The sequence below is a fragment of the Lepidochelys kempii genome, chromosome 6 (assembly GCF_965140285.1).
Source record: "Lepidochelys kempii isolate rLepKem1 chromosome 6, rLepKem1.hap1, whole genome shotgun sequence".
NCBI classification, from domain to species: Eukaryota; Metazoa; Chordata; order Testudines; family Cheloniidae; genus Lepidochelys; species Lepidochelys kempii.
In genome coordinates, this window is record NC_136385.1 from 30,941,203 (window position 1) to 30,954,672 (window position 13,470).

Genomic DNA, 13,470 nt, shown 5'->3' on the forward strand with positions numbered 1-13,470 from the left:
AAGTGACAAAGCCGAAGGGCAAGTTACATTGTCATCTCAAACACATGCTGATACATACTTCCTAATATGTCACACCATCACCTATTTTGCTTATACCAATAATATTGTAGAAAAACATATTTTTAGAATTATTTTTAAAAAAATTAACTAGGACTATTTTTGTATCCTTCTTCCTTAAAGCCAGGTCTCTGAGTTCCGCTGCATACCGCATACAAAGTACAGGGGTCAGAAAAAGCCATAAAATGTCCTGAAATGGCATTTCTATAACTAATAATTATCATGAATTAAAGTCTGATATCTCAGGCTCTTTCAAGTCATGAAATATGTACTGAATCCCATTAATAAATTGGAAATATAAAAAGCACCTGTTTCCAGCTTTGGGGGGATGTGAAATACTCAGTTCAACGTTTAGAACATTGTTAAGCACAGAAAGCCCATCACTGGCCCAGGACTAGATCTTAGCCTTCTTGAGCCTTGGGCCAGGCTAACCTTTTTGGGGAGAAGGAAGATATGTTTTTGTGGCAGGATGATTTTTTTTTAATGGCAGCTGTTTGGCCTATTATAACAAGTCCTGATTAGATGGATTAGTAGGTAAAGAGCAGGTGAAGGGGGTGAAAGGTATCTGATAAAGGTATTTATCACATGGCTATTACTAATACAAATGTGGTAGATATATCGGCATATAGATATACACACAGGCATACTCAAACTTGCAGTAATTATCTGCCCACAGCTTTTAATAACAGTTAAAACTAACATCGCAATTTGAAAATGTACCCCTTATTATCTAATTTTACTTTGCTACATCCAAGGATCATTAGAATCATTTTTCATAGATTATAAAGCCAGAAGGAACCATTGTGATAATCAAGTCTTGCCTCTTGTGTAAATCAGCCTATCGGGCTTCCCCAAAATAATTCCTGTTTGAACTATAGCATGTCTTTTGGAAAGACATCCAATCTTGATTAAAAAAATTTCCAGTGATGGAGAATCCACCACAATCCTTAGTAAATTGTTCCAGTGGTTAAATTATAGATCTGAGCAATAACAGATTTTTTTAGTTTGCTAGTAATTCCAAAAAATTGGAGAAAAAAATCAGGTGAGATCAAAAACCGCATTTTTCAAAATTTTTGGCACATTGAAAGTAAAAAAGAAAAAAAAAGTAATTTGGGGTTGAACAAAACATTTAATTTCAACAAAATCTATATGTTTTATTTCAATTTGGATTATTTTCAAACATTTATGATTCATTTTTAATACAATTAAAAGTAATTTTGAAACAAAGTCATTTCGAACCAAAAAATTCGCAGCATTTCCTCTTGAAAATGTCAAAATACAACATGTCAAATATTTGGAATTTTTGTTTTAGGATTTTTTCAACTGAAACAATTCAATGAAACTGATATGAATTTACAGAATGCTTCAGAGTGACTGAATCTGCATTTTTCACTGAAAAAAATTTCAGACAAAAATTTCATCCAGCTCTAGTTAACTACCCTCACTGTTAAAAATGTGTACCCTATTTCCAGTCTGAATTTCTCTAGCTCCAACTTCCAGACATTAGATCTTGTTATACCTTTGTCTGCTAGACGCCGTTAATAAATTTCTATTCCCCATTTAGGTACTTATAAATTGTGATCAAATTACCCTTTAACCTTCACTTTCTCAAATTAAACAAATTGAGCTCCTTGACTTTAATCACTGTAAGGCGTGTTTCCAGTCCTTTAATTTTGAACATTACACTTTCAAACTTGCAGTCACTCAGTCATATGGTACTTCATTTGTGAAAAAAAATACAAGAAAGAAATTTAAAATGGCAATAATCCCTTAATACTGCATTTTCCTGTATCAGTTAAAAACCTACTATATAACACTTGTCTAAGCAATTCAGCTCAATTTGAAAACACTTTCAAAAATCCCTATCACCAGGCAAATCCTTTAGTCAGATTTTCTCTGGCCCTTTGGTGAGCAAGGAGGGTAGAGAGGCACAAGTAGCCTCTTCTACTGGAGGCCCAATCCAATCTCCCTCTGGAGATCTGGCTCCATTTTGATCTCAATGCAGTGTCTGGAGCCTATCCATAAAGAAACAAATATCTTCATAGGTTCAACAGGCAGATTTACAAGGTACTCTGAATCCTGAAAATTGTTCAGATCAGATTGTCTTAGTTAGTTAGTTGCTTGTTTGTGGCTATCTCTTGAAAGTTAGCTACCTCTTGAGGCTGCCCAGGGAAAAACAAATGGGAGACTAGATCATTTAGCAATCAGGTATCTGTTTTAGAGAGTACTATTGTCCTAAGTACTAAATACCAGTTCAATTTTTAGGCATCTTTAGAGGTAACTCGTTTTGGGAAACCTACAGTAAAATTATTCCAGATTATGCTCCACCTTTGGTAAAAGAATAGATTTCCTAGGCTCAGATGTATGTAAATCTGTTGTTTTTAGATTATGAAACAGTACTGAGGGACCTCATATTATATGGAATGTGTTCCTGTATGAAACAAATTAACCAAATCTGTTTCAAAACTGGGGATTGCATAGACAAAATGAACTGTAGATTATCTGTATATTTTCCATATATTCTCCTTTATCTCTTCTTCCCTGATATTATGTATCACTTTTGTTAATTTTATTTTTATTTATTTACAATGTGGACTGATTCTAACATAGTACATCAGGTTTGGTGGTGACTGCATCATCTGTCTTGGGAAAGAGAATTGATTCTTAAAGTACATCTAGGATATTATGACCTCAGTATTTCCATCACATTTTCTTTTATCAATAATATCTTTCAGTGTTTTATAAAACACATTACTATTAAAGCTATTATCACTTTATAATGTAGTAAACTAGTCCTTGACTAGCTGTTCTTTTATTAATAAACTACAGATGGATCTAAACCAAAATCTTGAAGCTGAACACCCCTCACTTTGGAGTTGGATTCATTTCCACAATACAATAGTTTTCACTGGTTACATTTTTTAAACCACATAAGAGAAATAGTCAACAATAATACTAATGTGATTGGCTGGCACAAATTCTATTAGATAAAATATGCCATTAGTTACTTAATGAACAGTTATTTATTTATGATCTTCAAACATTTACATTAATTGTAAATAAGTTATATATTAGTGAAGCAGGGCTATGTTCAATATGAAGTAAATTCCATGATTACTAGCTCTTGGAAACAGCAAAGCAAACCTAAAATAAAGTAACCTGAACATTAAAACAATATAGTGTTTGCAACTTCCATTTCTCTTCATGAACATGGATCCAATGGTTTCTCCTTTTATTCAAAATGATAATAATTATACACCATAACAAAATGTTTTCTTGCTTTCTTATCAACTCTTCATCATTATTGTAGGACTTACCTTTATTGAAATATTCACAGTCATAAGCTAAAAAAATATAAAGGAAAGAAATACTTAGCTACAGACATTTTGCAGATTTGAAATTTAGAGAAAAACAAGTTTTCCTTTAACCCACTAACGAAGGGACAAATCAAAGCTGCTCAAAACCAAATGCCAACTAACTTAGATTTTGCACAAAATTTAATTAATTGGCAAAGCATTAATTATAACATTTGAGTAAAAATGCACTAAACTCAGCGCAACATTCACTGCAAACACATAAGGCTATCTGTTTGTGACCTCTAGTGGTCAAGTCTCAGCTTTACAATCTTTCCTTGGTTTCAGAGTAGCAGCCGTGTTCGTCTGTACCCATAAAAAGAAAAGGAGTACTTGTGGCACCTTAGAGACTAACAGATTTATTAGAGCATAAGCTTTCGTGAGCTACAGCTCACTTCATCGGATGCATCTGATGAAGTGAGCTGTAGCTCACGAAAGCTTATGCTCTAATAAATTTGTTAGTCTCTAAGGTGCCACAAGTACTCCTAATCTTTCCTTGATGACATTAAAATATCTGTGTAAAATCTACAATATCAGAAGCTAAGATATAGCTTCCCCACTCTATCAGGCTCCCTGTGTGTCCATCTTAGGCTACTCACGTAATCTCTCTGTGCCTCCCTTCTCAATCATAATGTACAAATACTTCCTTTCTGCCACCCTTTGTCTGTCTTGCATTCTTAGACCATAAACTCCTTGCAGCTAGGACTATCTTTTACTATGTGTTTGTGATGGGTGCTGTAAAATGCAGCCTCTTGTCAAAACTGTATTTGTAACAACAAACAATAATATAGCAATATTTTAAATCCTGAATTACACTTGTTCAGAACATTCTATAATCCTTCCCCACCTCCACATTGCAGGTGCAGAACAGTGCTCTAAAGCATGTAAAGTTGTTGTCTCCTGCAGGGGACTCTAAGATCTGACCCTTGGAGCTCCTCTTATCTCTTGCACCCAAAATAATTGAGTTTGGACTTGGACTATGCTGTGATTATATTCTGTACAGCTAGCTTCATATCAGCTATTTTGGAGACACTTCACATGTCGAGAGCAGTGAAAACTCTACACAAGTGACTCCATCCATCCACATCACATAGGATATCTTGTGCTGGGTCTCCAGAAGGTAATGGTAAAAGAAGAAAATGTTGGTGTGTCACCCACAAACATAGAAGTGACCAGCAGTTCTCACACAGTGCAAATCCCATGGCCCAAATTGGGAACAGAAACCAAGCAGAGGGCTGCATCTACTTCCATTTTGGAACTAGAGACCCCAACCAACAGCTCTGCTGCCATCGCTCTGACTTTAAAAAGGGATGTGCTCATGTGACTCAAACTTTGGTTGCTTTGTCAGAACTTGATCCAATGTATAGACTGGCAATGTGCTGGGCCCAGTACTTGGTTGAGAAAACTTACGACACACTCTGGGGGACCTCCAATCTACTATGACTCCATGCTGACAGCACTGATGTGCATACGCCGATACACTTGTACAGAAACATTCACAATCACCTCCTTGGTTACAACCACATGTGTCTGTCAAGCAGTTTGAATAAAACCAGGTGACGTCCACCTGAAGAACATAAATGTTATTGTAATAACATAAAATAATTCACATAGACTTTGACAAGTGATCTCAATACAGAGCTATCAGACTTTGACAATTTAACAAGTGAGACTTCAAAATATGATAGGTGTTATTTTAAGTGTCTGCCTAAAACACAAAGTATCATCATAGTCATGAGAAACTTGTACACTGTTTAGTGGTACAATTGAATTAATCAAGTGATACATAGGAATCAGTGCAGTAATATGATATTTATGTTGACTTGAAGTATGGGATAGGGTAACAGTGTTTACTTGTAATTTAAACTTTAATAAGCTAAAAATTAGAAATATTAATTTCCTCAAATTAACCATAAATAAATAAATTTAGCAAGCTTTTTAAGAACTACTGGACACATATCATTTAATAAGTGATCAAACGTGGTGAAATTAGTGATTAACTGTTCTCCATATAGACAATTTCATAAAAATATTTCTGTGATTTTTTTGTTCTCTTATTGTCATGACATCTTGCTGTGTGTAACCAAATGTAAAAGAAAAATCCATTATTACCAGTGCTAAGTTTTCTCATTGAAATATTGTAAAGTGCTATCAACATGGATCTACACTTGTGGGATGTTTAGAATCTAGTGCAAAACAAAAAGCTTAATGGACCAAACCACATGGAGAATGTTACAACATTTGCATCATTATATTTGTACCAGCTAAAATTACATTATAACTCCTATATGGGTCTTAGCTATCTTCTATGAAGGGACCACCCTCCTCCCTGTGTGCCATTAAAACAATTAAGATAAGCAGAAGGCCTTTAAGCATGGCCCAGGGCACTAACCATTCCTAGATTTGAACATCTTGGGGCAGGGTGTATTGCTCCACCAGAGCCCAAGTCTGCTGACTTTCAGGGCAATTTGTATGGCTCATTTATTTTCTTTGGCTTCTGCCTGAGTGAGGGGATGTATTTAATTTATTCTAGGAGGCAACTCTTCAGGGCTCATGTGGCTCAGCAGTGCACTGTACTTATTTAAATAGGTTCAGAAAATGTCTAATAGGTGACTATTATTCTATATCTAATATATATATATATGTAAATAAAATAATCCAGCAGGTAGATGTATGGATGCATATGTACCTGGTGGATGGAGGAGAGGGTAAGACCCCTAGAGGCCCCATCTGGCTCCCTTTATTGATCAGTTTTAATGGGACTAAAGCAAGGTACTACTTAATGTAAGAGTTGCACAATCAGGCCCTACAGTATTAGTTAAATGTGTCTAGATGAACTGGAGATCAGCTGAGAGCATGTGATCATTATGAAATATGTAAATGAGCAAGTGCTAATGGATTGGAATCAGAACAGATATTGTTCACATTTTCTCTCTCACTCTTTCATGTTAGATAGAACTGGGATTTAAAGTGATGTAAGGTTTCTTTTTAATCATATACACAGAACTTCACATAATTTTATTTGTCATCACTACTCACCACTGGATGGCAAGCTTCAAACATTTCACTTAACAGTATCCCACATTCCTTCTTGGCAAATGGCTCTCTAAGTGGGTTCAAACTGCATGGATTTCGAATGTCAGAGCTGTCAACACACTAAACCAGAAAGCGAAATTGTCACCCCCCCAGAAACTTGTTTCACAACCACTGTGCTATCTGAACTTTCAAAACCGAACCTTTTTTTACAAAAATCAGGCTTCAAATAAGTCATGTGAGCACAGATCAAATGCATCGTTTCTAAGGCACTCGTAGTAGTCAAGACAGCCTAAGCCTTATTATTCAATAGAGGAAGGTAAATCTGTGAAGAAGGAACAGCCCAGTGTGGAAAAATGTTTCACTTGTTCTGAAGGAAAAGGAAAAACAAAGCAACAGTTGTACACATTGACTTTGTTGGGGTCCAAGCCTTACTCACACAAGTAGTCCTGCTTGTATGAATAATAAAGATTACTCATATAAGCAAGCCTTGAGTTTTTTCATTATTTAATGTTTTATTTTAAAAAGTTTCAATTGGACTTTTGAATAGCAATCTCAGAAGTGCATATGTATTTGGTAATGCATGGTTTCCTTCTGGTAAACAAAATATTCAACATTAATTCATTTAAAATAAATATTTATATAGATACTGCATATAAAATACTTAAAAATACACAAGTTTTTAAATACAGCCTTTCTATAGTGCAAAAGATGGGAATATTTCAGAGAGTTGTTTCTCTAAATGTTTCTATTACTCTTTGAGCGAAGTACTAAATTTAATGAAAAACTGCAGTAGATTTAGAACAAACATAAAACAGAATACTGCACATCAATCCTCCATGTATTAGTGTTTTAGGAAGAAAAAACTTCCTGTCCTTTTTTTCCCACTTCACTTTAATTAATTATTATAACAAGGTCAGTAGATATTGTAAATACTGTTTGCAACTGAGCTGGGATTCCAGGAAAGGAATTACTGGTTCTGAGGCTGATGAGCTGTAAAGCGTTACACAACAAGGATTTACTAGAAAAGCCATTCTTGTTATTATTTACCTCTACAGCTGACCAGCTACTTCCAAACTCTTGAGAGTTTGTTAACTCAAAATTTTCTGGAGTCCTCATTTCATTTATTGTTTTCAAGTCAAAATTTCCACATAATCCAGTCAGTTCACCCTAAAAAAAATTATATGTATTAGTCAGTGCTACTAGCTTTATCTATTTTTAAGGTTGCCCGTCATATCCCATTATAATCACCCATTTTCAGTTGCTTATAATTTTGCCAAATTTTGATCAGTTACTTCATATTAATTCAATTACTATAGAACTGTTTGAGTTGGCAGATGTGTTTGATAGATCTTCTAGTCTATTCTCTGAACCATGGTCAGATAGTTATGTTAGTCTTCCAGTACCGTATAAATGACTTTAAAAGTGTTGATCTCTGCTTACCTGCCACTGAGGTCCAGTCTGTATGTGAATAGTTGTTCTCTGATCCCACAGAATGGTGATGTCTTCATTAGGAAAATGAACAAGTGTGAAAAATCCAGCTTTCCATAAGTGTATTTTTTGTAGTTTGTCTATGTAACTAGATGGATTCTGTTCAAAACAAAATAAGCCATCACATAATATAAGTAAAGTCTTTAAAGGGTGTCTGCTTGTCAGGAAACAAATGACATCAATAAAATGAACGATGGGGATGATTTAAAAATTTGTCCCAATACTGAGTGATTATCACAGAGGAATAAATGTAGAGAGGATTTTTACCATGATTAATGCTGGATTTTTTGTGGATTACCTGATTTATATGGGTTTTTTTGAGTGTTTGAGATTTTTTTAAACAAACATCTATGATTTTTCACATTTTCAGGGTCAATGAGAGTATGAGTGGGTAGGATACTAAAAATGCTGAAAGGTGCCCAAGAGCTGCAAAATTAAACTCAGCTGTTCCATAGGATGAGATTTTCAAAAGTGATTGAATTTCCATTGAATTCAACAAGACTTAAGCATGTGCTTAAGTGCTTTCCTGAATAAAGATTAATGTAATCATATATTTGAGTGCTTTCTTGAACTATATAGGGACATAGTCTGCCTTCCTTTCTCACACTGAGTAAAACTTGTAAAAATTAATTATATTAATTATATTAGCAATAACATTCTGTATAAAGATAGCAGAATCTGACCTATAGTAGTGAAAAATCAGCCCAAATGGTGGAGCACAGGAGAAACTGGCACATATTTTATGGAGTATTCTGAAATCTAGATTTATAGGATGAATTGCCACTTTAATGGATGGGAGACTTGACTGGATCCACAAGGTGCCAGACGGCTTTAGAATTAAAGGAGAAGAGTATGCAGAGGTAGGCCTCTCCTTTCCCTGGGTGTTATGTTGCCTGTTGGCTGGCCAGAGAGAAATGGGCTTCAACTGGTTTCTTGCTCCGCACAATCATTAACTGAAACCATTGCCTGGACCTCTCAATCTCCTTGCCCCACTTTAGCTGAAGCCACCCTCCCCTCCCCATAGTTATATAGTACAGGAACAATGTTTTTTAGAATACTGTGGGTCCAACTGACTTTCTGTTTTAGGGGTCAGGAAGGAATTTTTCCCATTGGGTCCAAATTGTCTGAAGTTGGTGTTAGGATATAGATATTCAGGCCTGTCTGTAAAGGCCTATACTCTAAGAATTTAGGTGTATTCTTATCGCTTGGCTAGTTCTAGAGGTATAAAAGAAAGAAATCACTGTCTGCCGGTGTAAGGGCCTTCTCTTACTGTGACAGTTTGTGGCCCTGTGCTTAGGCTCAGGCCTTTGGCTAAGCAGCAGAGGCAGCCATAAGCTGGGAAGCGAACGGTCACATCCTCACATTCCAAACTAGTCACACTGAAATAAAGTGCTATTCGGCTGTTAGGAATACAATCCTGTCTTGATAATTCCTATCACCTCCAGAGAAAGGGAAGTGCCTAGAAAATGTAAAAGGAAACTTAGTTTGATAGCATCCTGTCTGGCAAGAACTCACTTATCAATAGCTGGGATGTGAAATCCTCACTTCTGTATTGTTTTGTCATTATAGTTCCCACTTTGCTATTGTTTGTCTGTATAATCTCTGTCTGGTTCTGTGATTGTTCCTGTCTGCTGTATAATTAATTTTGCTGGGTGTAAACTAATTAAGGTGGTAGGATATAATTGGTTACATAATCATATTACAATATGTTAGGATTGGTTAGTTAAATTTCAGGAAAATGATTGGTTAAGGTATAGCTAAGCAGAACTCAAGTTTTACTATATAATCTGTAGTCAATGAGGAAGTGAGTGGGTGTGGGTGGGGGTGGGCATGTGGGTGTGTGAGATGGGAACAGGGAATGGGGGTAAGAAAATTGGAATCATGTTTTGCTAAAGGGGGAGATGGGAACAGGGAATGGGGGTAAGAAAATTGGAATCATGTTTTGCTAAAGGGGGAAATGGGAACAGGGAATGGGAGTAAGGAAATTGGAATCATGTTTTGCTAAGGGTAGGAATGGGAACAGGGACACAGGTGTAAGGCTCTGTGGTGTCAGAGCTGGGAAGGAGGATACTAAGGAAGGAAACTGGAATCATGCTTGTTGGAAGTTCACCCCAATAAACATTGAATTGTTTGCACCTTTGGACTTCGAGTATTGTTGCTCTCTGTTCATGCGAGAAGGACCAGGGAAGTGAGTGGGTGAAGGAATAAGCCCCCTAACAGTTGGTGGTTTTTTTCACCTTCCTCATAGCACCATGGATCGGAAAGGATTGACATAGGATTTAGAAATTTAATATTGGAAATTGTATAAATGTTTAGTACATCATAAATTGCAGCTGGCATCCAGTATGGACAAAAAGGGCCAGTGCCCAGAAATAAGAGATCTGGGATTTTGCTGGTGGGCCTCAGGCCTAAGGGAAAAGGGGAGACCTGGAGTCTTCATAGAAAAAGGTTCTTCTTTGGTACCTTTAGTCTCCTTTGTAGGGGAAGTGTAAGAGGATTCAGCAGAGCAAGCTGAATCATAGGGGTAGACAGTTATAGGCTTTATGATAGGAGCCCTATAAATCCCACAGTGGATCCACCTAAATGCCTATTATGGGAAGATGGGATAGATTAACACCAAAAAGAAGCACTTAGTTGAATAATGTTGCAACCTGCTTCTTAAAGCCCATCCCTGTGTCTGTCCTCATGCATTTGCGTGTCCTGATCAGCGAAGTTAATGGCAAAACTTCCATTGACTTAAACGGGGCCAGGATTCCACCCATAGATTTTAGGTCAGAAACAAGCATTATGGTTATCAGTCTGACCTTCTGCATAACACAGGCCCTAGATTTCACCCATTGATTCCAAGGGACTAGCCAAATGCAATCAGCATTTACTGTATAATAGATTCAAGCACTTGCAGGTTAATTAGTGTAGTTTTTAAGTATTTGTATATAAACAAGACCATCCAGTCCCAAATATACATTTTCCCTTTTTGCGGAGCTAAAAAGTGAAACTTACTGGATTTCCGGTGTCATCATCAAATGTTATAAAAGATTTTCCAACATTAATGGAAATATACTTTCTGCAAATTATTCCAGTATTAAAGCAGTTTACATTTTCTGTAATGACTGAAAAACTAGTAATTGAAGTGCTCTGCAGGAAAAAACAACAATACAAAATATATAAACTGAATCAATAACACACTGCTATAGTTATGCATGATTATTTTTTTCTTTTCTGTAGCAGTAACCTTGTCATAAATATAAAGGGAAGGGTAAACACCTTTAAATCCCTCCTGGCCAGAGGAAAAACCCTTTCACCTGTAAAGGGTTAAGAAGCTAGGATAACCTCGCTGGCACCTGACCAAAATGACCAATGAGGAGACAAGATACTTTCAAAGCTGGAGTCAGGGGGAGAAACAAAGGTTCTTTCTGTCTGTGTGATGCTTTTGCTGGGAACAGAAAAGGAATGGAGTCTTAGAACTTAGTAAGTAATCTAGCTAGATATGCGTTAGATTCTGTTTTGTTTAAATGACTGAGAAAATAAGCTGTGCTGAAAGGAATGTATATTCCTGTTTTTGTATCTTTTTGTAACTTAAAGTTTTGCCTAGAGGGATTCTCCATGTTTTGAATCTGATTATCCTGTAAGGTATTTACCATCCTGATTTTACAGAGGTGATTCTTTTACTTTTTTTCTTCAATTAAAATTCTTCTTTTAAGAACCTGATTGCTTTTTCATTGTTCTTAAGAGCCAAGGGTTTGGGTCTGTGTTCACCTATGCAAACTGGTGAGGATTTTTATCAAGCCTTCCCCAGGAAAGGGGGTGTACGGTTTGGGAGGATTTTGCGGGGAAAGACGTTTCCAAGCGGGCTCTTTCCCGGTTATATATTTGTTAGAGGCTTGGTGGTGACAGCAATAAAGTCTAGGGGCAATAGTTTGTACCTTGGGGAACTTTCAACCTAAGCTGGTTAAAATAAGCTTAGGGGGTTTTCATGCAGGACCCCACATCTGTTCCCTAGAATTCAGAGTGGAGAAGGAACCTTGACAAACCTCAATGTGCTATAAGTATATTTCACCCTAGGCATTCCTGTATTCACACCCTACACACGACTGCAATAATATTTGTACAAAATATGCCTTGTGATGTATCATATGAAAGCTAATAACATGTTGGTTATTAATATAACTGTAAAATGCATGTGTTAACCTTATATGTGAAGTTATTAGTTCCCTCTGTATGATGTTACAAGAACATGTTTAAGACAAAGGCAGCCTAGGCTAGGTAAAGGTAATAAACAGGTCTGTTTACCCCATAGGGTTATTTTGCTAGCTATTATATCCTACTAATCCAGCCAGCAGTATCAATTAATATGTTTCTTTTTCTGAAATTAATCCATTTTATTCTTATACTTTATCAGTATTAATTCCTTGGAATTTAGGATGTGTTGAGGCATGTGTTTCCTAATAATAAGTTTTGCTGAAATGATGCAATTTAAGAAGCTTACCAGCCTGTAAGTTCCAGTAAGATCTGCTATATAGCAAAAAGTATAATCAGTTATGAATATGTCAGCATAAAAGCTGGCAACCTTTGGCACAGATGAGAATGGTCCCTGAACTTTGGAGAACCAAAGGGAGGAACTATCCACATCACATCCCAGGTTTATTTGGCATCTACAACTGGTTGGTAACCGCAGGGTACACCACAACTTGGAGGTCATCAAGAGAGCCTAGGTTGGCAGTTTTGGAGTGAGATAATCCTTATTAATATATTTAGAAAGTAAGTGTCATAATCCACTAACCTATAAGACAGTGGTCCCCACACTTTAACAACCTGTGAACCCCTTTCACTAAAATGTCAAGTCTCACGAACCCGCTCCTAAAAATGAATATTTCCAGGGATTTTCTCCTTTACCTGAGTATACATTATAAAAGCAGTGATCTTGGAAATATAACATTTGTTTTTATGACATGCTTATTACACACTATTTATTATAAATTATAATTTATCATTATAGTATTTATATTACATTATGAAAACGGCAACACGCTTCCAAGATCTCACTTTTGTAGCATGTATCACTTTGAATAAGCCTGTTATAAGACAAGGATCCTATGTTTCATCAAGGAATGTCAGATGCGAAACAGCATGAAGGTATTTAAGAAGCCAATTCAAAGAGTTCCTCCTATACAAGCATTCAGGTCTTGAGCAGTCCAGGCAAACAACGCATGTTACAATAAAGCTTAAACTTGTTCTTCATAATAATTTAAAAACAATACTAGCTGCCTATTTAATTTAAAAACAGCAAAATATCCACCTCCCTTTCCATTTCTTATAAGGAGTCTTGAAGTTTAAATCTCCTCACTGTGATAGATATGCTCGCTTTGATCTGCTTAGCCCTTGGAAGTCCAGGGGCTCTGGGCTGCTGGCCCTGTGCTGCCCGGCGTCCCTAGGGAGAGCTCTGGCCACCATTAGGGAATTTTTTCCCGAGAACCCCTGTAACATTTCACAAACCCCCAGGGGTTTACAAACCCCAGTTTGTGAACCACTGCAAAAG

General features: G+C 36.5%; 1 protein-coding gene across 4 annotated transcripts in view; it reads right to left on the reverse strand.

Moving 5' to 3' along the window:
* The window catches only part of OTOG (otogelin), a 170,355-nt gene that overhangs the window by 70,726 nt on the left and 86,159 nt on the right, over positions 1-13,470 (reverse strand). For all 4 annotated transcript variants that reach the window (XR_012159331.2, XM_073347364.2, XM_073347366.2 and 1 more), the window contains 6 exons: positions 10,935-11,069; positions 7,887-8,033; positions 7,494-7,613; positions 6,450-6,566; positions 4,821-4,977; positions 3,375-3,401 (listed from right to left, as the gene is read on the reverse strand). Coding sequence is in view for 3 of the 4 variants with exons in the window: in XM_073347364.2 (XP_073203465.1) it covers positions 3,375-3,401; positions 4,821-4,977; positions 6,450-6,566; positions 7,494-7,613; positions 7,887-8,033; positions 10,935-11,069 (703 nt within the window). In the remaining variant the exon portion in view is untranslated. The remainder of the gene's footprint in view (positions 1-3,374; positions 3,402-4,820; positions 4,978-6,449; positions 6,567-7,493; positions 7,614-7,886; positions 8,034-10,934; positions 11,070-13,470) is intronic.